At 38.3% G+C, this 25,674-nt stretch overlaps 1 protein-coding gene across 1 annotated transcript in view; it reads right to left on the minus strand.

Moving 5' to 3' along the window:
- The window catches only part of PRKN (parkin RBR E3 ubiquitin protein ligase), a 797,047-nt gene that overhangs the window by 407,743 nt on the left and 363,630 nt on the right, over positions 1 to 25,674 (minus strand). The window contains exon 6 of the mRNA XM_068152890.1: positions 25,062 to 25,177. Within this exon, the coding sequence (XP_068008991.1) occupies positions 25,062 to 25,177 (116 nt within the window). The remainder of the gene's footprint in view (positions 1 to 25,061; positions 25,178 to 25,674) is intronic.

Consider the following 25,674-nt stretch of genomic DNA (forward strand, 5'->3'; position numbering starts at 1 on the left):
CTCATAAGAAGTTTCCAGTTTGTTCCTCTGTATTCCAAGTTCTGAATTTTCTAGATTGTTACTCCTCTGTTTATTAGCATCCTATTGTGTGTAATTAACCTATCATTGACAGGACAAATGAGCCTGGATCAAATTGGCTTGGGAAATAAATTTTTTTATGTTTCATAAATCATATTCATATTTTATCATATTTCTGGCTTATCAATTTGATCAAAACTATATCATTACCCTCTTGAAAGACAAAAGTATTTCAACAGTAACAAAGCATCCTTGATTGTCAAAATATGCATGTAGGTCACAAAGTAAGCAAAGTTTCAGCCACAAAGCTGTGTTTTCAGAAGTTCCCATGGAATTATCTCTTTACCTAGAAGGCATCATTAAAAAGATTTAGAAAAACAGAATAAAACAATAATAATGATAATAAAAAGATTATTCTGAAGGCAAGTATTGAGAAGTTTTAGTAACTCACACAGCACAAACAGTTCATATCATTGCCATTTAAAATCATGACAATAAAGTTGCACTCATAAAATCAGCTCATAAAATATTTCCCTCTATAAGCCTAATTGCCTTTTTTTTTTTTTTTTTTAATCAGACAAACAAAAGTGAAGGTTGCCAGTCAAATACAAATAAGCTATAGCTATGGGGGTGCTGAAAAACAGGAAAACCTTGTAGACATCAGATGGGATTACATTCAGAGTTTCAGGGTAGTTTGAGTTAGAGAGGTGCTTCGTCCAAAGTGAACATACTTAGGTAACGAAGTATCAAGAATTTCACTACGGTGAACAAGCTAAGGAAATAGGATCCTGAAGCAAAACTGTTAGGAAAATCTGACACTTTCTGTGTAAAGAATATAATATCACAGTGACAAAGACAATGCTACGGTTCCCTGGACACACAACTATTATTCTACTGCCTTTTCATGATAATAACTTCGAAAATTTAAATGATTCACTTAAAAACCCAAAAGCTAAAACAGAACCAAAACCAAATGAGTGACAACAAGGGCATGTAGCACTAGGACAAGGGGCAATAATTTTACATAGCAGGGTAGATTTAGATTAGACATTAGGAAGAATTTCTTTACTATGAGGGTAGTGAGGCACTGCAGTGGGTTGCCAGAGAATATGTGGACATCTCATCTCTGGAAGTATTTAAGAACAGATGGGATGAGGCTTTGAGCAATTTGGTTTACTGGGAGGTGTCCCTGCCTATGGCAGCAGGGTTGGAACTAGATTATCTCAAGCCATTCTATGATTCTATGAAATACCAGAACTCATAAATTGTAACAGAATTAAACAGAAACAGGTAGCAAATATGTAAATTAATAACAGAGGAATTAAGTAGTTCAGTTGCAGTTTTGATCTAGGTTTCTATGGAAGTGTCTTAAAAGACATAGCTGCTGGAACAGCTTTCTGTCACCTCAAACACAGCAATTTCAAGCTGGTGCACTATGGGTTTGAGTGATGGACCATTCAGTGGATAAAGAACTGAACTATGGGTTTGATGGCCGCACCCAAAGGGTTGGTGTCAATGAGTCCATGTCCAAGTGGAGGCCAGTGACAAGTGGAGTCCCTCAGGGATCAGAACTGGGACCAGTCTTGTCCAACATCTTTGTTCGTGACATGGACAGTGGCATTGAGTGCACCCTCAGCAAGTTTGCTGATGACACCAAGCTGTGTAGTGCAGCACACGTGAAGGAGGAAAGGGAGACCATCCAGAGGACACAGTCTCAAGCTGCGCCAGGGGAGGTTTAGGCTGGATGTTAGAAAGAAGTTCTTCACAGAAAGAGTGACTGGCCCTTGGAATGGGCTGCCCAGGGAGGTGGTGGAGTCACCATCACTGGAGGTGTTTAGGAAGAGATTTGATGGGGTGCTTGGTGCCATGGTTTAGTTGATTAGATAGTGTTGGATGATAGGTTAGACTCGATGATCTCAAAGGTCTCTTCCAACCTGGTTAATTCTATTCTATTCTATTCTATTCTATTCTATTCTATTCTATTCTATTCTATTCTATTCTATTCTATTCTATTCTATTCAATTCATATTTATGCAGAACTAAATGATTACTTTCAACATCTCATCAGGATTAACCATACCTCCCCAAAGCATGACATTCACATAACACAATTGCCCCTTCACATTCTAAACTGAACAAAGATTTTTTTTTTTTATTAAAAAAATCAATTTTTTTAGTTGCTCAACAAATCAAAAAATTGTTTTTATTAGATACTGTCATTGTAACATCCTGTTTCCAGAGAGAATGGATTTTAACTACTGATGTGTGTTCACAATCAATGTAATAACCAAGTAACAAATTTATTTTTCCTCAGGCTGTTCAACATTGGATCCATTAACTGTCAATTGTACATAAAAATAAAAGTGATGACAAATCTTTCCACTGTCTTTAAAATCCTTTTCTTGGCATCTTTAAGGATGCTGATCATGATGTTATTTATTTATTTTTCAATCTCTTTTTCTGGATTGTATGCAATTTTTTTTCCAATCATCCACAGTTTTTCCAACAAATATTTCCTGAACACTTCCCATTAAAATATATCCAAATGTCAAACAGGTCAATCTCATTTTACAGAAAAAAATTAACAGACACACTTAGCACTGTAACTAAGAACCAAATTCAGCAGCAGTTAACACCCTCACTTGAAACAGTTGTTTAATCCCTAGTCTGATGTTAGGGAGACAGTCCTTAGATCTTTTAAAGCCAAGGAGAAACACACTTTATTTGCTACTAGCTTCACGGATGCTTTTGTTGATTTAATGACTTGTGACCAGAGATTCCTTTCCTCTACAAAATAATTCTAACAGTGATAACTCTTATTTGAAAAAGCCACATTTCTTCTGGAACCATATAATTGGCCATGGTGCAGACTTTGATGGTTGCTTGCCTTTTCCAGCAACAATTTGCAAGCAGAGTCAGCTATATTAGCTGATTCAGTGCGATTATACCAATTTTATACTAGTCCCACTAGAAGCTGAGCAAAACTATAGTTTAAATAAAAGTATAAAGATTGCAACCATTCCTAATTCTCTAATTCCACTTACATTTATGAAACCTTCTAAAACTGACAATGTGGTGGTGAGAGAAAGTTCAGTTCTCTCCCCCACACAAAGAAACTATGGCTAACTCAGTCGGAGAAGCAGAGCTGAATTAAAGCTATATTTACAAGCAGGATGAGATGCAGATGGATATATACACAATATACAGTATTTACAATATATACAGAAATATACAGCAAAGAGCGTAATACAGAACAAAACTCCCTCCTCCTACCAGGAGGGTCCCCCCCCTGTACCCCCTCTCTCCCCCTACCTCCCTTTTTTCCCAAAATGGGTTAGAGAGAGAGAAAAGGTAGTTATTAAGGAGGAAATTCTGTTAGCTCAAAGCGTACATAAGAATTATTCTTATCTGTTAGTTCAAGGTTAACTCCATCCAGCAGCTGTTGCTCAGAGAAACAGACAGTCTGAAAAGACAGACAGAATTGAACTGACTCAAACTCAAACTGAACTAAAACTTAAAGTTGCATTCTACCAATCTACCAATGAAATTCGTTTAGAATATCTTTGTTTTCAAAACATTCAGCCAGAGTGTTCCAGCAACTGCCCCTTTCTTAAAGGCACAGCCTAAAACAGTCACAGACAAGCTTTACTGTAATTACCATGTACCAATATGCTGCAGTTAAGAAAAAGTAGCCTTCCTCACTTTACTTTGTTTCAAGTCACACTGTCATGAAGTTAAGCGAGAAACTTTCCAGTACTTCTTTCAGCACATGAAGCAGTTGGCAAAATCAAACCTGAACTGGGTAGTATCACATTCTGCAATAAAAAGATCTGGGTATTTAGAGTGTCAGAGTAAAATCACAGCGTGTGACAAAATGTACAAAATGCTCAAACTATTCATTCCATTTTGCAATATTCAACAACACATAACCACTGAAAGAGTTTTATCATGAAGTGTCAACATTTCCAGAAGAAACAATGAAACCAAACACAGGTGTAGTTACTCCAGACACTTGTGTTCCCCAACACAACCTTAACTGTTATGTTGTTGCCAAAACTTCGTCTCTGACAAGCTCTGAACACTAAGAAAATCATAGAATTATAGAATCAGTCAGGGTTGGAAGGGACCACAAGGCTCTTCTAGTTCCAACCCCCCTGCTATGGGCAGGGACACCCCACACTAGATCAGGCTGGCCAGAGCCTCATCCAGCCTGGTCTTAAACACCTCCAGGGATGGGGCCCCAACCACCTCCCTGGACAACCCATTCCACTGCTTCACCACTCTCATGGTGAAGAACTTCCTCCTCACTTCCAGCCTGAATCTCCCCACCTCCAGCTTCATTCCATTCCCCCTAGTCCTATCACTACCTGAGATCCTGAGAAGTCTCTCCTCAGCCTTCTTGTAGGCCCCCTTCAGATACTGGAAGGCCACAATTAGGTCACCTCACAGCCTTCTTTTCTCCAGACTCAACAGCCCCAACTCCTTCAGTCTGTCCTCATGATAGTACAGTATAGTATAGATAGTATAGGTCTGGATGTGAAAAGTATTTCTTTATTTTACTTTGAACAGACAGATCTATTACAATGCCAGTTACATTAGCAGTGTTTCAGAAATCCAGACCACAAAAATAGACTGTGTGTCAATGCTTATAGAATATTTAACCCACAGGCAACTGAGCCCAAACCAAGCTGTTACTTCTGTGGTTTCTGCTATTACATGACCTTTCTACTAATCATTGAGATCATGCATACTGTTCTTACTCGAATTGTTCTTCCAAACTAATTAAGCTTGAGAACATAAAGTACACTGCCATGGAAGTAGCAAACAATGTTTAAATATCAAAGAAATATGACATTTTAAGGAGAGCAAGAATTATTTTTCAAAAGAAGGAACAACAGAGAAAAATAAGAGCCCAACATGAAAGATAGATTCCAGCCTTAAGTTTCCAAATTAATTTTGCTTTTTCAGCTTTGTCATTCCCACTAACACAGTAATTCTTGATCATTCTTCTGCTTCAAGTCCTGAAATACATTTACCAGGTGAGTGATAGTTACCCACACACAGATTTTGCAAGTAATTCCTCTGTGGCTGGCTCTTAAAACTTAGGTTATTCTGACCAAACCTTGACAAGGCAAGACACTAGAGAATAAAAAGTTGGTAAGGGGCAAGTGAAAAAAGCTAATGTGAATAAGCCTTTGTTCTTCTGTCGATGTATTTAGCCACTACTCACATATTTAAAGTCAAATTTATATTTAAAAGATATATTATGTAGTATGGCATTTGATATTCAGAGCTTTGAGTAGTCAGAGGTTTGCCAAATTGATCTTTCATTGTCATCTGATTATATGCAGCTACAGAAAGCCAAGCTAAAACAACTGTGAAATGCAGTTAAAAATACAACTTTACAGAAATAACTGAAAAGAGATCCTTTTATGTGTATGACATTTTTTTCTCTTGTGTATGAGAAAAAATAAGACAGGTGGCAGTAAATGTTAAGGGGGAACAATTTATTTTTATGGACTATTCTACCCATGTTATAAAAGGTACTATTTAACACTGATATTTAAAATATCAATACAAAACTCTCCTCTCCTCTCCTCAGGCTGGACATGAGGAGGAAGTTCTTCATCGTGAGGTGGTGAAGCCCTGGAATGGGTTGTCCAGGGAGGTAGTTGAGGCCCTGTCCCTGGAGGTGTTTAAGAGCAGGCTGGATGAGGCTCTGTCCAGCCTGATCTAGTGTGGGGTGTCCCTGCCCATGGCAGGTGGGGTGGAACTAGAAGATCCTTGTGGTCCCTTCCAACCCTGACTGATACTATGATACTATGAAAATGTCTCCTGACTTCCTTAATACAATCTTATGAATCATGTGGAAAAGGAAGACATAACATATTCTTACATTTGGAAAATCACAAACAAACTAAAAAAGAAATATGAACCCAGAGTAACAGTGCCATATTTCTTGATCAGCAGCTAGAATCTCACTTTTCTGTAACACATTTTGAAATGCCAAAAAGAATTGCATACCATGCTGTGGAAAATACTAATTTTAATTGGAAATATTTTAGACATGTTTCAATACTAGCATTAATATATTAACCGTTAGCAAATACCATCTGAAATGCAAATAAATATATATATATATAAAAAATGTATTTTTAGAAAACACTGGAATGGTATGAATAAATCCCATCAATATCTCCCTGAAAACAAGGGGTCATTACAAGGCATCAGGATACAGAGAAAAGTGAAGGATAATGCATATATACAATATGTCTTTTTCTTTGCATATAGATTAGCGCAGATTGTCAGAAGAAATGGCCAATGGTAGAGGAAGGAGCCTTTTCCAGTAATACTCTGATTCTCAGGACTTCAGACATTTTCAGAAACAACTTTTCTACTCTCCCCCCCAAAAAAAAACCCAAACAAAACCCAACACATACACACACAGGAAACCCCAAAAGAAACAAAAAATACAACAACAACAAAACACAAAACACAGATAAAATCCCACTCCTGAATATTTCTGTAGCAAAAGCCATTACAAAAACTGCCTTACACACACCCATTAAATACATTCCATGACAGAAAATGTAGAAGGATTAGACTGGGTGAATCCAGACCCTGACTGAGCAACACACATACGCCTGCATATAAATCCCACTGATTTTGATGAGATTATTCAGATGCAGCAAGCTAAATGCAAGTTTAATTGCTTACTAACCTGAGGCCCATGATTCAAATCTACATGTTCTGCAGAACCTCAAGTAGTTACAGAGACACTATCAGTATAACAAGGATACCCCTGTGGGAATACTTTTTTTCCAGCTACTACAAGTAACATGAACCATTTGGAAGATATCAGAGAAAATAAAATTATTTCTCAGTATGTTCTCATGTTCTTTTTCCTGGGATAGGGAAACACACTAGACCCAGAGCAGAAGTTGATGACTGGCTGCATTGCCTCAGTGGCACACAGAACAGTCACCTCTTGTAAGTGCACAGCACTTCTAAAACACTAAACTAATTTTATTTTCTCCCTGTTCTTTCTAGGTTCAGGAACATTAGCATACCTTAACTCGGAGAATGTCTGAGGTTTTTGTATGTTGACTTTTTAATGACAAGGAATAGAAAAGCAGGGATAGTATACTTCCTCACAACTTGGGACATTATAGTGTCAAGACCAGTTATAGTCAGACTTGCTTTCTGCTCCCATTGTGTCACTTACACATGAACTTTTCCAATATCCTCTGCTATTCTAATGATTTCTTAAAAATAATAGCTTACTTCCCTCTTTGTGTAAACAAATTTGACTTTAGTGACAAAACTTGGCAGCAAGATCAAGAGGGATCTGCAGAATGCGTTAAATTGTTATTTTAAAATGCACAGATTTTTAGAAAGTGGTGTTTCATTAGCCAAAACGTAATTCAAATACAAACATAAAGAGTAAAAAAGTCAAGGGTACAATAATTTGTAGCCTTCTAAATAATGGAAATTAATTTTGGAACAAGAGTTTTGCATCTTGCCAATGTCACTAAATAACAATAAATGTGCTGTTTTATGCACATAGCGAATGGTGTTTTTTCAAATTGGACTCCTTATTGTGTGAAAGAAATGAGGTCTTAAATCCAAAATAAGATAGACTGTTAAAATAGCTATTCTTCTGATAACTTAGTTAACTGAATACATCTTCTTTATCCCGTTAATATCTTATATAATTTTCTGTGAACTCACTCCCAAAAATGTTTCAAAATAAGTATTGATATTTGACCACAATTGCATGAAAATTAGACTTCCCCCCCCCCCCCATAGTCTTACCGTTTTGTGGCTAGACAGTGAAAGTTCTAAAAAGTCTTAAAGTGAGACTTTTCAGAATTTCTTGGAAGTATGGGCTATGAGTGAGAAATTGTAGTACAAAGGACAAAATAATATATTATAAAGCAATGATGCAACCGTATAACCAAGCAGATATTAGAACAAGTGCAGTCCACAGATCACCCCTAAGACTTACAGCGTCTAACTGATTAAGGATAATTAATTTGTGTATATAAATAGTTCTACGCCTAAATAACATACAGATAGTTGATGAAATGTATAGACAACTACCTAAAATCCAGAGATGGCAAAATCTCATCAACTTATATATAAAATTGAGCTCATACACTACTTAAGGAGTGTTAAGCAGTTCTTTAGTCTGCAGGGCTCCCCAGGTTCTCTATAAATACAGTAGTCCATATTTGTCTACTGTGGTGAAGGCACATTATGCCCAGATACTGAATCTTGTCCCAGCATGTGGACAAGTTCCCCCTCCTCCAGTAGGAAGGCAAAAGCCAAGGCATTAGTCAGGCCAGCACGCACCCAGTCCATGCAGTGCTCATGCTGACACCAAGTATGGGCATAATTCTAGCTTCATGCTTTCTGAAGCCAGTTGTTTATGAGAGTGCCCATTGGTCAAGCCCAGCCTCGAGGAATCTATAAGTATCACCCCAGTTGGTAAACAAGTTGCCACCTCTTATACTTTGTCTCTGTGCTTGCTCGAGAGAGCAACTCTCGAGCTGCAGCCTTTGCCATTGAGCTTATTGTTGTTAGTTTCTGTTGTACATGCACGCATACTGAAAGCCTCTGCACCGTGAGAAGCACAGAGGGAAGATCTTAGTGACGCTGAGAAGCCCAGCGTCGCTACAGCCAGTCATACCGACTGGGAGAGCCCATCGTGCCACCGGAGGACTGGACCGATCCCCGAGGGTAAGATCTGCCCAGTTGCCGGGGAGAAAGGACTTGATCGATACCGAGTCCACGTATGCCTAACCCCGCCGTAGTGGGAGAGGAGCCGCCACATGCGCCACTCTGAGCCCTATGAACCTCAGGGAAGACTAAGGCATTGTTCGTGCCTATACTGCACCAAACCTGGGACCACTCCGAGAGTCCCACTGCTCCTTTAAGCTCAGTAAACAAGAATCCGCCACCTAACACAGTCGCATTCTCTCCCCGAGGCTGTTTGCATCAGCCCCGAGAATCGCCATGGTTGGGCTGACCCCGTAGCTTTGCTGCTGCATCCTCCGAGCCCGTCTACTGGCAACCGTCGCCCCGCTCGTCGTGCGAGCCGACTCTGAGGGCCGACCCCACAGGCCGACCCCGACCAGGACTGATCCCTGTTGTCTGGAGGGAATCAACCAAGTCCTGAAGGGAACCTGCTTCCATGCTAAGCCCAGGTTCCATTATTCCCTCTCCACTGTTGTGAAGAGAGGAGACAGTAACCCAACGCCGCCGTCCAACTTGACTAGTCCAGCGGCAACCATCTGCAATGACCCCCATCTTGCTACAAACAACAGCTACAGAATATCGTCCACATGCTTTCCATCCATTAGCACTCAGTTCAAAGTATCCGCGTCTAGCAGAGTAAGCGCTGATGCATAGAAAGATTATAACATTGCTGTGTATAGCCAGAAGCCGCCCGCGTCCAGCCGAGTCTCCATCTAGTGGCCAAGTGGCGGAACTGCACCCTTTGTTATGTAAATATAGAAAGGGTCTATAGATAGTTCAATTAAGTTCTAATCATAGCATTAAGCTACTTGTGGAATGTATTTCACGAACGTGCACTAGAACATGTATATAAGTTGGTGATTTATCGGTTATTAATAGTTTGATAATTAATAAAAATAATATTTTCTTAATTCATATTTCATATTAATAAATGTAATAACCTCTTCACCACAGCTACTTTGTATAATTCTATGTACTTTAAAAGAATACAACATACACACTAAACAACAAGTCTGTGTAGCTAATCATAGTTGTCTGTCTTTTCTTTTTTTTAATTACTTGTACTACATGTTCCTGAAATAGATAAAATATATTTGAATAACATTACCTTGATATTTAAATTAAACAATCATAGAATGCTAGGGATTGGAAGGGACCTCCCATTGAGTCCAAACCCCTCAGGCAAAGCAGGATCACCTAGGGCAAGTCACAAAGGAAGACATCCATTTAGGTCTTCAAAGCCTCTAGAGAAATGATAATATAAGGTCACAAAAAAACAGCAATTTAGTTATAAGTCCTACCTCTTAGATCATGAAAACTTTCTTGGCCAGACTTTCTGACTTCATTTCTGAATGACTCACACTTTATGAAGGAAGGGTCAATAGATGTTCTAATCACACTGTAGATGTCCAATGTATAGCATGGAGATCAGAGATCTACCAAAGTATACACCAGTCCACCTGCTGACTTCTGCCCAGGGAGGTAGTGGAGTCACCGTCCCTGGAGGTGTTCAAGAGGGGATTGGATGTGGCACTTGGTGCCATGGTTTAGTCATGAGGTCTGTGGTGACAGGTTGGACTTAATGATCTTTGAGGTCTCTTCCAACCTTGATGATTTGGTGATTCTGTGTTTCTGTGTGTGATTCTTGGACTCTAGTACAGACTTTTGTTGTAACTCCTATTCAAAAGTCTATTGAGTACTTCTCAGTTCTCTCAGTACTTCTCATACTGGGAGGAAGCCTATAAAAAACTGTTGCTTGACCTATGTATGGGCAGGATATTGACTGAAACAACATTTTTGTGCCTGTACTACAAAGACAGTACATTTTCTTCCCATATGCACCTGTGACAAATGTCAGGCTTTTGCAATATTTTAATTTCCATGAAAAGCTATAAAAATGATGCCTAGAATAGCTACTGAGTTGTTTTTTGGTGGTTTTTTTTTGTTTGTTTGTTTGTTTTTTGAGTACTGGATGCAGCACCTAAAAGTAACTGAATTAAAATGGAAGAAATGCCAGAGTTGAGTTTCTCAAGTAGTGCTCTTCACAAGCACTACTTAGTTTTCAAGTTTAGCTAATCATAACTCTCCTTAACTTTTCATCTTCTTACTAAGCCAAAATTTATGACATTGTAAAACCAATAAAACAAACCAAAATATCTGAGTAGCTGGAGAAATACTAAGCATATCAAATAGATAAAGCACTTTGTCTTTAAAACTCAAAAGAGGGGTTGTAATAGGATCATTCATAAAATCTGTAGAACAGAAATTATGCGAGGAGAAAAGTACTGCAGATTGCCATGAACCAGAATCACCTAATAGCATAAAAGAGAAAGGAATGACCCTTAGAGTCATTGAGATACTAAGTACCCCTCAAGGACCTCTACATGCTTCACTTGCTTTATGTGAAGCCTTGTGTCCTTTAGAGTACAATCTTGTTAATCAGTTCTCAAGGTCACAGCTGAATGTAAGAGAGCAGGGTGTGCATCTGTATAAGATATTTATTTCTGGAAAAATTATAGTTCTATTTATATGAAAATGATATGCAGTTATGCAGTAAGTCAAAACCTGCAAACACTTATGCCCATTGACATCATAAAATCCCCAAATAACCCCACAAAATTGTTTACAGAAGAAAAGTCTACAGGGTCAAATAAGAGTTGGCCAAGATGCCTGCACACACATCACAGGCTTCCAGATGACAGGAAAAAATGCTGAAGGTGAGAGGAAATGAACCCATCACAGGGCTAGGCAGGACTGGATGGAGAATGATAGTAGATTTAGTTTTTTATCCATTTTCTCTCTTATTTTACCTGGTTTGGCTTCCTCTACCATTGCAGGAGGAGATGGGAGAAGGAAGAGAGACTGGTAAGAGGACATAACATGGAGTAAACTGCAGCTCTGACCAGTCATTCTATTTCTCCATTGATTCCAGGTCAGCATGCATGCAAAGAGTATTTGAGGAGATTTACATTTTACTAAGTGAACCATAACAAATTATTAGTTATCAATATGTGACCAGAAAGTACCAAAATTATTTAGAATAAAACTTTATTTAGAATAAACCAAACCAGGTTGGGAGAGACCTTCAAGATCATTGCGTCCAACCCATCCACCAATCCAACCCACCTAAACAACTAAACCATGGCACCAAGTACCCCATCAAGTCTCCTCCTGAACACCTCCAGTGACGGTGACTCCACCACCTCCCCAGGCAGCCCATTCCAATGGGCAATCACTCTCTCTGTATAGAACTTCTTCCTAACATCCAACCTGAACCTCCCCTGGCGCAGCCTGAGACTGTGTCCTCTTGTTCTGTACTGGCTGCCTGGGAGAAGAGACCAACATCCACCTGTCTACAACCTCCCTTCAGGTAGTTGTAGAGAGCAATAAGGTCACCCCTGAGTCTCCTCTTCTCCAGGCTAAGCAATCCCAGCTCCCTCAGCCTCTCCTCATAGGGCTTGTGTTCCAAACCCCTCACCAACTTCGTTGCCCTTCTCTGGACATGTTCCAGCAAGTCAACATCCTTCCTAAACTGAGGGGCGCAGAACTGGACACAGATGTGGCCTAACCAGCGCAGTGTACAGAGGCCTCCCTGCTTCTGCTGGTCACACTATTTCTGATGCAGGCCATTGGCCCTCTTGGCTGCCTGTGCACACTGCAGGCTCATGTTCAGCCTACCATCGACCAGCACCCCCAGGTACCTCTCTGCCTGGCCGCTCTCCAGCCACTCTGACCCCAGCCTGTAGCACTGCATGGGGTTGTTGTGGCCAATGTGCAGAACCCGGCACTTGGATGTGTTAAATCTCATGCCTTTGGATTCTGCCCATCTGTCCAGCTTGTCGAGGTCCTTCTGCAGAGCCTCTCTACCCTCCAGCAGATCAACTCCTGCCCCCAGCTTGGTGTCGTCCGCAAATTTACTGATGATGGACTCAATGCCCTCATCCAGATCATCAATAAAGATGTTAAAGAGCACAGGGCCCAGCACTGATCCTTGGGGCACACCACTAGTGACTGGCTGCCAGCTGGATGTGGCATCATTCACCACTACTCTCTGGGCTTGGCCCTCCAGCCAGTTCCTAACCCATCACAGTGTGCTCCCATCCAAACCATGGGCTGACAGCTTGGCCAGCAGTTTGCTACGGGGGACGGTGTCAAAGGCCTTGTTGAGGTCCAGGTAGACTACATCCACAGGCCTCCCCACATCCACCAGGTGGGTCACCTGATCATAGAAGGAGATCAGGTTGGTCAGGCAGGACCTGCCCTTCCTAAATCCATGCTGGCTGAGTCTGATCCCTTGGCCATCCTGTAAGTGCTGTGTGATTGCACTCAGGATGACCTGTTCCATAATCTTGCCTGGCACTGAGGTCAGGCTGACAGGCCTATAATTCCCTGGCTCATCCAACCGGCCCTTATTGTGACTGGGCACCACGTTGGCCAGCTTCCAGTCCTCTGGGACCTCTCCAGTGAGCCAGGACTGCTGGAAAATGATGGAGAGTGGCTTGGCCAGCTCACCTGCCAGCTTTCTCAGCACCCTAGGATGGATCCCATCTGGTCCCATGGACTTGTGGGGATCCAAGCTGCTGAGGAGAGTTCCAACCACCTCCTCATGGAACATAGGGAAAATGTGCAGCTCCCTGGCTCCTTCTGCCAGCTCTGCAGGCCAGCTGTCTGGAAGACGTTCTGTCCTTCTAGTAAAAATTGAGCAAAGGAGGTGTTAAGTATCTCTGCCTTTTCCTCGTCCTTTGATACATTTCTCTCCATGTCAACCAAGTAGTGGAGGTTGTCCCTGCCCTTCCTCTTGCTATTAATATATTTATAGAAGGGCTATTAGATTTCTGGTAGTTCCAATAAGACAATACAGACATTATAAAAAATATCAAATAATTACAACTCAAAAAAGCAGACAAAATAACTTATTCAAGCACAACAAGTTTTTAAAAATAGTTTTAAATCCAAAGAGTTTTCCAGGCTTTGTTTAGAGAAATCTGCTAACCAAAGAAATACAATGAAGCATGCCATGGAAAAAAAAAGGGATAAAAGGCTAAACTGATAAGAAACAAGGGGAGAGAGTTACTCAAGTTTGAAACTACTTGAGGATTAGCTATCTCCCAGGAGTGATTCAAATGAGGAAATCTCACTGATGGAAAGGAACCATACCAAACTGTAATTATTAGCAATGTTCATGGAATTTCCACTGGATGGACATTTAGGAAGAGAGAGTCCAAAGGTTTCAGCAGACTCAAAACAGATAAATGGTTGTAATGCAAGATGGTAACCACTAGAGTGACCCAGGTGTAAGAAGGTAATAACTTCTTCCTAAGATGCAGTTCAACGGCCTTGCCATTCACACCTGTAGGACTTGGCAGGAACTTGTTTACCCAGCTTTATTATCATGACCATTCTTCATTGGCCGTGGAGACCATGAGTCAGAATGCATACTTGAAATTTCCTCTACTCACAGGGTGCATTATACTTACCTTTGAAAATGATGAAGAAATAACAGCTTTTAAGAAAAATCAGTTCAGTTTAACATCTATTCTGGGGTTTGTTGCTGTGTTGGTTTTTTGGTTTCTGGTTTTTATGGTAAGGAGTCTTTTAAAACATGATTATTTTAGCAGACACACACACAAAATTATGCTCCCACAAAACTATCAATTATTTTGGCTGAAACTTTGGCTATATTTGAAATACAAAATGGAATAAGAGCTACTTATTGAAAACTCATTTTTCTCTCTCCTTACTTTGGTATTTGACTTTAAGCACAAGATGAAATTACAAATTCATTCATATGGATGAATAACTTTCTGAAGCTGTTTTATCTTTATGTAACCTGAACTGAACCACACTCCAGCTTCACTCTCACCACATGCTTCCTGATCAGGACATAGTCTGATTCTTTTTGAGGCATATACACCAAAAGTGAGTAAGTAGAACATAAAAATGTTCTTGCCATGAAATTTCATGCATGTTATTTTCCTAAAATGTTTACTTGATGTAGGCATTTATGAAATCTGATAACAACCTCTACTAAGGTAACACACTGAGGAATTGAATAGCTATTAAAAATACTACCTAGGACAACAGTTACTCTTCAATATTAGACCATTGTGAAACTCTACAAAGTGTTAAACATTTAATAAAGTTCCCCTCATAATATGACAGTGTTTTTGTGTTATGAATAGTCTTGCATGTGTTTGATTTCAGAAATTGCATCTTGATACTTTTGCCTGAGACAGTATTTTTAATTTTTTTTTTCTAAGTTTCTGCACATTACAATTATTCCGCCATGTGCTAATCTAGATTTTTGCTGCAGGCTGCTTCATTTTTCATCTAATATTTTCACTCTTTTTTTCTTTATGCTGTAATTGTCGACCACATCTTCCACAAACATTTTCGTTTGCTACCTACTTTTGCTAAATTGCAACAATTAAAGTTTGAAAACACTGCTGTAGCAGATGTCAATGATCTTGCTATGATTTTATGGCTCAAAAATAACCTAGAAAATATGAACCACAGTGGAAAGGAAATGTTGATGTAACTTTTTTTTTTTTCTATATGCAGCTTTATAAAGTTAAGTACATAGAGTATTTTTTGTGTGTGTATTTAAAGCTACAGTTGCATTCATTTTTGTAGATTTTATCAAAGGCATAGCAGACAAAAAGGATTATTCAGTTATCAATGAAATGTTAACAAATTACCTAGCTCTTTATGACTTTCTGTCAGAAATAGATTTAATATTCCGGTTTCTCCTCATTAAACAATTGTCTTACAAACTCATCTTCCCAAAATTAGGCTTGAATGGACATAGTGTTCATCATTTTTCAATGCCCTTTCTTGGAGTATTTAGGAATTTATATTTTTTTTTTTTTTTTACTTTGACTTCTGCTTCAATAGCAACCTACACTATCTACACCTCTTTTTTTTTTTTTTTTTGCTTCACTTATTCATTTATATAATCTCCATTTTTTTTTGTCTTAGTGGAATGAACTTCCTTCCTAAGCACAAATTTTAAAAAATTTGAGGTCCTGGAGTGAGTCCAGAGAAGAGCAATGAAGCTGAAGAAGGGTCTGGAGAACAGGCCATACAAGGAGTGGCTGAGGGAACTGAGACTGTTAAGTGTGGAGAAAAGGAGGTTGAAGGAAGACCTTACAATGCTCTGCAATTACGTGAAAGGATTTTGTGGTGAGGTGGGTGGTGGTCTCTTCTCCCTCATAACAAGTGATAGGAGAAGAGAAAATGGCCTCAAGTTGCCATTCTTCAATGAAAAAACACTGGCATAGGAACACAGTTGAATCCCCATTGCTGGAGATCTTTAAAAGATGAATAGATGTGGTGCTAAGGGACATGTTTAGGCACCAGACTTGGTAGAGTTATATAATGGTCACACTCAATCTTAAAGGCCTTTTCCAACCAAAATGTGTCTAAGATCAATAAGTCATTGATAACATAGAGTGTTAGTGTGGTAGTTTTAGGCTGTGCCTAGAAAATTATGTTGAGGGATAATTTCAACCCACCACAGTTAGTTACTAAATGTCAATTCATTAAAAACATTAAAGCAGTGACATCTTTTCCTAAAGGGCACACTTCTCATTTTGTAAAATTTTCTTCAGCTGTCACATTCATCTTCTTATTGCTGCCTGGTTTTAAAATGCTATAAAAGAAAGCAATAAACAATAAAAGGTGGTGGTCCAATGGTGCTCAGCTTACTGAAGTGCAAGACCAGCCAAATGGCCAGCTGCTCAGTAAACAGCAACAGTTGAAGTTCCTCCACAAAAAGGAGGAACCTTATTCCTTTAGACTTCAAGTTTCTGCTGAGATGATTCAGCTTGACAATTAGTATTGCCTGTAATGGTAAGTCTTTGAAACATGGATATCTCTCCAAAGACAACTGGATTGTGACCTCCAATTACATTTCTCATAGGTCACTATGATGCTGTCAGATGGTGATAATATTCAGCTATTATTAACCTTGCCTGGAGCAATACCAACCAGAGATAAAAAAATCTTTGTAGGGAATTAATTTTAAAAGGAAAGAAATGAAAGTCACAAACACCTGAACCTGTAAACATCTATGACAAGTAAAGGCATACTGTGGGACTGCAAGTTTAGAAACATCTCTTTGAAGAACATTTCACAAACATCTGCTACTCTGCTTTTCTTGAATGTTCCAAATTAATTTTAACTTTCACATTTAAACTTACAGCACTTGCACAAAAATACATTCACTAGCTAACATTTTTCATTGACTGCTCATATGCAAGTAGTCACATTCTTAGGCTTCATAAAATTATTTTGGAGTGAGATACACCAAATTTTGTACGTGGTGTACTTGGATACGTGACAGATTTCAGCTTTAAAACTACTAATTAATTCAAATACGTGTAAATTATCAAGTCTCTGTGTCTTGGAACACATACATAAGTAAAAAAATCTGCAAAACCAGCTCACAGTATTAATCTTGTCATAAATAAGAATAGCAGAGAAGATATGGGACCTACTGATAATATTCTGAAGTGTGAAGGCTTCAGGTAAAACTTCAAATGAAAAATGAAATTGATGATATGCATTGCATCTCATATGAAGCTGGAGAGATGGATGACTGAAATAAATTCAAATTAAAAATAAAATTTACTTAAGACTGTCTTAAAAATTGTTAGCAGGGGCTGTTTCAGAAACATGTAAAGATGCCAGCAGTCATATATATTTATATTCACAAATATGTGCATAAGCATAGAAAAAAATCAGCAAGTAGTCAAGGTATTCCCTTCCATTTGTCCATTCTGTCAACTGTACACTAACACATATGCCAAGCAAACAAAGGATTATGGTAGAAAAATTACTGCACTATAAATAGGGAAAGTAGACAGGTTACAATAAAACTGAAATGTTATGGCAACTGAATTTCATGCACAAGGCACATCTTCCAAAAGACTTTGGTATGATTGTTTGAGAAAAAATCCGATACTATGCACCACTAAAGAAACAAAGGTCACTTACTGGCATTACTAAATTTTGTTCATGTCTCAAAATATGAACAAAAGTGGCAACAAAATATTTTCTCTGCACTGTTTTGCATATATCAGAATTCAAATATTACAGCTGTAACAATGAGTATTCTGTACACTACCTTACTGGGCTAAAGAAAAAAGCCATAAACCAATTAGTAATAGTTCTTAGTCTGATATTAGATTAATTTCTTCATTTAAATAAGTGATTCTTAAGAAATCCCATTAATTTCAGGAGCATCAAAAGAGAAAGCAGTAGACATTGTCCCTGCTGGTCACAGTACTTAGACAAAGCAGATTTAATTCTTAACATAATCTTTTCTCACTCCTTTTTGAGCTACTCAAGGTAGCACAAGAGAATGTTAACAGGCAGAGATTTGAAGCAGAAACTGCACAATCAACACAGGTCACAGGGAGGGAAAACTCTCTTTAAAAAAGACAAACCGAAGATAAATTTGCTTGGATTATAGTGGCACAAAGGATAATTTTAGGATCGTATTCCTGAGAAATTAAAAATAGCAACTGTAAATCTGGAATAAGGTGCTATTTATTTTTTCAGAAAAGAAGTCACATAGGCAATGTCTTTTGATGCACACAGTCTGCATCTTGATCTCACGAAAAGGAGCAGAACATTCCTGGTAAACCTCTTTAACCACTGCTGAACTCACCTGAATCAAGTTTGTAGGATAACTTATTTACTTTGAAAATGCATATAGTTCAGGTATGGATCCCATTCAGAACATGAATTTTGCAAATTGTCCCTTTAACTGTAACATTTGATTCAGATTCTGAAACTGACTTTAAGTTTTTGGAATACCGTGCAGACACCTGGTACCTCAACGACTTTTTGTCATATTTACTGCCACATTCCAGACTGCATTAATAATAGCTATTTACAGAAAGAAAGAAAGGAAGGCAAATTATTTCAGATATTTCTAAACAGTCTTTTAAACTGTAATAGAATACTTATTTTACTTAGAAGCAATGCAGTAACATTAATGCACAATATGGGACAGCATGCAGTGGCACAACTTCTGTATCAACAATAATGTCATAAAGATCAAAGTATTACATTACAAAATTCTACTCCCCATAATAACCTTAGGGAATTGGACTCAGTAGCCAGGTAAAATCCACAGGTAAAATGTACAACTGAAACTCATTAACATATATAATTATTGCAAAGCAAATTATTCCATCCCTTACCACTTTGGGAATGTTGCCCTATACAAATATAGCTATATTTGGTGACTCTATAGTAATGTAAATGGGTAATAGGAGGGATGGCACAAAATGCTGGTAGAAGGAAAAAATTTGTACATTTTACTTTTAATTCAGGAAAAAAAAAAATAGAGTGGAAAAAAGAAGGCCGATTAAGACCTAGTGAGAAGCTTAGGAGGCTCAAAGTAGTCCCACCAGTACGAGATTAACACCAGCTATCCCTAATGACATGCAGAGTCATTCATTCTTTATTGACTGAAGGAGAAGAGAGATGTCTACTGAATTTCTAACAGCACTTCCTACAGTACATTCAATTTGAGTTTTTCCCTCTGAGAACTGACCTTCCCCAATACTCTTCTGCCTATGGAGTTTAATGTGATCACAGTCTGAATTGATTTGGTTGAAAAGAATTATGACAAAGACCTTACATGGCAGTTACCCTTGAAGAACATCTAGCATATGCACTTATAACTCACCACTAACAAAATGAAGCTCTCACTTTCAACTGTAGTATTATGAAGTCCAAAACAAAGTATTACAAGATTCCATTGTCCAAACAAAATAAAACTTTTTTTTTTTTCTTCCCAAGATCAAGAAGTAGTGATTTATTTGATTAAAAACATCAGATAACACAGCAGCAACTATTTCTCCTGGAGAATTCTTTCTACCCACCAAGTGACTGCAAGTCCTATATATGTTTTTCACTTACCTGTATCTGTTGGAAGCTAAAAATAATGGTGTCTTTTGGAATTGAACCCTACCTAGTTTGTGAAAGATGATGTGAAGTGCTTCTGTTCTGCACATTTTATTTTTACGCTACTTAACACTGCTGGTATTTCTGAGCCTGATTTATGAGTACCCTCGGGTACTTCTAACCCCTTTTGATGTTATTTCTGCTGGAAACAGTTGACAAAAACCGATCTCCTCCTGAGGATTGCATAGTTTTAGTATTTGTTTCAACTTTCAGCTGTTTGCTCAACCTATTAAGAACTTCTTCAAAGACACAAAATAGCAAACCATCACCTTGAATGCTACAGAGAAAAAAAACTTCATAAAGCCTGCCAATTCACACTAATTCTGCTTTAGATAAGCAGAATACATTGGAAGCTGTTACACTACATGGAATACTGCCTATGGATTTAGCATAACCCTGCAAGGGTATTTGGCTCTGAAGTATTTCACTCTGTTGGTCAGAACTGCATAAAAATATTTGTATTAAATATAAACCCAAGGCAAACAGAGAGTATGTCTGATGTAAACTTGAGATTGAAAAATGGCAATAGGCTTAAACATCACTTCCACTTTGTATTTTTCCTATATACCACAGAGTACACAACTGCTTTAGAAACTATTTTTATGAATCTGCAAAACTTGCTAAAACCATACATATACTGTGCCAAGAATCTTGTATCCTAACTGCTCTGCTTGTGGTGTATTAACTGTCCATGGAAAATGGACAGAAACAACTAGAGAAATGGTATATCTTGCTGTGAACAATAACGTGCAAGAAATACATAAGCAGTACCTGGTTGTCATCTTTTCCTGTTTAAAATTTTTTTACACAAAAAATAGAAAAATGTATTTGGAGGAACAACTTTCAAATGTATTTTATTGTAGTGAAGCTAATACAAAGGAATAATTAATATATCAAACATAGCCATTCCTTTTTCCCACCTAAATGCTGTAGAACAATGAAAGTAGGTTTTACAAAATAGTACAAACTGCAGAGTTCCCTGGATGCTACTTTTCAACCGCATAGGAGTATTACAAAGTAATCTCCAGCACAAAACACATACAGTCACTACATACTTAAGTACTAATTTATGGGTATTTTTGTAATTTCTTTGAGAAACATATAAATATTTCAAGAACATTAGGCTGGAAAAAAGCAATTAGAAACTCAGAAATCTGAGCAGAGACTTCATCAGCAGCCTAAGAATTTACAATAACCTTTATATAACACCAAAATTATTTGATTGTCCAGTGTCTGGGTCTTTGCAAAATGGGCTTACTTTTAACTACCCTTGCAACTGGAAAAAACAGAAAATCTGATATAGAAACTAAAATAATGTCTTTCACATCTTTTATTAGAAAATTATTTAATTCACTCAAAGGTATGTGTGAAATGAGATTTTAACTCACAAGATTGGTCATGCAAAAAAACCAAATAGAATAAGGTCTTTAATGGTGTCTCAGTTCTTAGAACCACCTACAAATGTTTAGTATTACAAAAACTCCATAATAGACTTCCATGGCTTTAAAAATCTTAATTCTGAAAGATAATCAGCATTTTGTGTATGGATATATTCTCAAAATATTAGAGTTATCACAGAAATGTGTATCAATATTTTGATGATGTGACACAAAATTTTTCTTCTATTTTAGCTTCTCTAATATTGCCTAGAGAAGGGATTTTTTGACAAGTTGAAGGTCTTTGGGGGGCGGTTGGTTGGTTGTTTGGGTTTTGGTTGTTTGGGTATATTTGGTTGGCTGGTTGGGTTTTGGGGGTGTTGTTTGTTGGTTTTGGGGGTGTTGTTTGTTAGTTTTGGGGGGGGTTGTGATGTTGGTTTGTTTGGGGTTTTGTTTGTTGTGTTTTGTGTTGCTGGTTTTTTGTTTTTTTTAATAAAGCTCAAGCCCTATGAGGAGAGGCTGAGGGAGCTGGGATTGTTTAGCCTGGAGAAGAGGAGGCTCAGGGGGTGACCTCATTGCTCTCCACAACTATCTGAAAGGTGATTGTAGCCAGGAAGGGGTTGGTCTCTTCTCTCTAGCAACCAGCACCAGAACAAGAGGACACAGTCTCAAGCTGCACCAGGGGAAGTTTAGGCTAGAGGTGAGAAGAAAGTTCTTCGCTGAGAGAGTCGTTCGTCATTGGAATGGGCTGCCCAGGGAGGTGGTGGAGTCACCGTCCCTGAAGGGGTTCAAGAGGGCATTGGACGTGGCACTTGGTGCCATGGTCTAGTCATGAGGTCAGTGGTGATAGGTTGGACTCAATGATCTTTCAGGTCTCTTCCAGCCTTGGTGACACTGTGATACTGTGATAAAGAGGAAAGCTTAACAAAAAACACACTAAGTTGTAAGAAACAGAAAAAAATCCCTATAGTCCAGAAATAGCCAAATGTCCTTGAGTGGACACAGGTCTTGGAGAGAAGTGTTGTTTATCCCACAAAGCGCAGCTGCTAAACAATTTTATCTATTTTATCTACACTGCATTTCACAGTGTTTGGTGTCCAGATGCTTCCCAAGATCTACAGAGGGAATATTATGGCATGAATGCCATCTTATCATTAGGATAAAAAGTGTACTTTCATTAAAGATCTAGTTTCAGCAATGAGCCTTTGCATTTCTGCTTCAAGGCTATCCCAAGCTAGCTGTGTCAAAGAGCCAGGCTACCTATCACAGTACTGTGTAGGATTGCCATTTGGCTTGGGATCAGCTTTCATTCAGCAGCACAGAGTCATACCAGGATTTGCACCGCAGCAAGCTAAATAATTCCTTTTGTCCAGTGACAGGAGAACTAGCCACTTTTAAGTTTAGTCTGTACCCTTGCTGCAAAATATCAAGGTATCAATTTGACAGATGCGTATTTGGCCTTTTACCTGTACTAGAAGCCATCTCTATAAATATACCACAGGGGATGCAGCCAAAATCATCTCTTTCCAGAAGACACACCATATCAATCAGTACAGAGTTCAAGTGCCCTTTGCAGTTTCTCTCTTTTAACCAAAACCTATAACTTAGGTTCTCTTTGGTATATATTTTCATGTAAAGAACAGTGTTATCTGTGCTCAGGCAGTCAAGGTGTAGCAGTTTCACATTAGTTAACCATGAAAGCAAGGAGGAACTAATATTGCCTGATTCCTGCTGTGATTTCATCTTGTGCAGTACAAAAGAACTGCTCACGGATGGAAGGAGATTAGAAGGTGTGCAGGAAAACAGAGGTCACCCACAAAATCTTATGAAGTAGTACAATAAGGCAGAAAAGAGAATACCCTCTTCATCATTTCACTGCATCACTTGATGAAGGAGAAAATAATTCTGCATGTATAGTTCTAGGAAGTAGGGCAAAACAAATTCTGGCTATATAAACATATTACTACATTCACAACCTTTAAAACTGCAAGAAGGCTGCTGGAGTACTCCACTTGGGATAACTGATTTCAGTACCTCCTGTCAAACAATTAATTCCATAGCCTACAAAACATACTGTGTCAGAAGAGTATTCCCCTGACCTTTTGGAGACTGAAGGGGATACAACTGCTCTGTAGACTGTTCTCACAATATATGCCTCCTAATTCTCTTCTAATACCACAGGCTTCAGATATCTTGCTTGATTAAATAAAATTGATTAGCCATTTAGAAAACTAGAATGAACATTCATTCTCTGAAACATATCTGTATGCACCATAACAGAAGACATACCTGTTTATGAGCAGTTGATCTGCTGTACAAAATAAAGAGAAGACTGAAAGATTTGTTATGTGCATGGGTAACTTCAAAATACCTGCTGTCCTCATCACAGACAATTAGGAATTGCTAGTGCCTGGTCAAATGCTCAAGCACACAAACCCTACAGTTGTTCTTTAAGATCAGTTAATGGCATCTCAGGAGGGGTCCTGTACACTAAAATCAATTGAAACAGCATGTGGCCAACAGGAAGATGTGTCTTTCTTACCTGTTAAGTGTATAAATCCAGTAAGATTATTCATAAATAAATATTTCCAGATTTTGTGCTGAGCTAAAAGTCTACTGAAACTCATGACTCCCATTGTTATTTTATGCCTTAATTGAAATTAATGAGAATTGATATAATTTTGTCAATAACTAATAAAGTCTAGGATGACAATAGTTAATTCTGGGAGGAGTTTAGCTAAACAATCTGGAAAATCAAGTCTTTCCTTTCTTCCCCCCAAAAAAACCTTAATGAATATTTGTGAATACATCAAATCAGGAAAATTTCAAGATATCCATTTTCCCAATTGGGAAAAGAACAGAAACTTCATATTATTCCTAATTACAGAGAGGTTAATACTGTTGCATACTTAATCACTGGGGACAAGCTAAGTAATTCAGCATATACTTCCTGCAAGGTAAGAGACACTGCAATGCTCTAAATTCTGTATATATATAAAATGATGGACACCACCTTCTCTTCAATGCACAATTATTTTTCCTCTTTATCTAAGACTAATTTTCTTGAGCCAAATATTGTGGCAGCCATTGAGCTGTGATCAGTGCAGTAGCATGCAGTCACAACATAATGTAACTATACTAGGTCTGAGATAGAAACACAACCACCACATACTATTTTCAATTACTTCCAGGAATCCAGCTTTTCTTCCCCCCAAAGATAACTTGTAATGGTTTAATTCAGACTCCCTGCTAAGCTGTAAGACTTTTCTAAATTCTTTCTTCTATTGCAAAATGCAGACCAATCAATAGCAACACTTAAGAGTGTATAACCTGGTGTTATTAGTTTGGAGGTTTCAGCTCAAAACATCTAATCAGTAGATAAATGTGTTTCATGAAATTCTTCACAACAATGGTAGTTGTCTTTCTTGGGCAGCTGATTTTTAATCTATGCATTTGCAAGTAGTGGTATTCTCAAATGCATGTGCCCAAATACCATGCAGTAAGATGGATTATAGTATGTAAAACTGCAATAGACAAGCACATAAGAACAGGTGCATTGCAGGAAATTTTACTTTGATTTATAACACAAACACCAATAAGTTTCTTTGTGCAGGAATAGTCTGTCCCTCTCAAAACAGGCATTCATTAGCTCCTAAATAGGGATTAGTGGCACAGCTCTACACACTTGTGCCACCATCTTGAGTATCTGAGGTTGTAGTTAGGACTGAAGGAGTCATATTCCCACCTGCAACTCAAGGCACAAAAATATGAATTGTAATCCCATCATCAAAACAAAGAACATACCTGAAAACTTGGTCCATTTTCAACCATAATGTGTTTAAAATGGAAAATCAGCAGAGGAAAAAAAAGCCCTTTGAAAGTGATAAGCACTGAGTGTGTGCATCTTTGACACTTCGTTGTGCTTACCTAACATCTGTGCATGTTATACATGTGATACAGCGACTGTTTGTTGTAATGAGGTTCAGAGCCACAGATGTTTCACTGTCAGTGGTTGGGTGTGCTCCACATTTGAAGTAAAACTCCTGCAACATTGAAGAGAGAGAAAGAAAAGATTACATACCCGCCACTCATGTCCTCCCTTTATCTTAGGCTAACTGACATTTGAGACAACAGATAAATCACTACTGCCAACAGAAAAGGAGGACAATTATTAGGAAAGGTTTATGAGGAATCCCTTGCAAAAAAAGAAAAAAAAAATCACTCTCCATGGGTATTTTGTTCAGTAATTTCCCTAGCAAAGAAGATACCTGCTTGTGCAAGGGTTTGTTGTTGCTTTGCGGTTTTTTTGTAACAGATGTCACCATTTTCTGAACTCCAGAATACAGATCATTTTAGCTTGAAATTAGTAGTCTGGCCTTGCTTCCATGATATTGGAAAACTGTACAATAAAATTTTATCACGTTGAAACTTGAGGTCTTTTGGGACACACGTTACATTTGCAATTACATATTATATTTTGCTGAAAATAGGTTGCTTTGGTCCATACCACTCTATACAGCCTCTTAGACTGCTTTCATTA

The sequence above is a fragment of the Melanerpes formicivorus genome, unplaced genomic scaffold (genome assembly GCF_026170545.1).
Source record: "Melanerpes formicivorus ecotype bairdi unplaced genomic scaffold, bMelFor1.0.p_v2 SCAF_2, whole genome shotgun sequence".
NCBI lineage: Eukaryota > Metazoa > Chordata > Aves > Piciformes > Picidae > Melanerpes > Melanerpes formicivorus.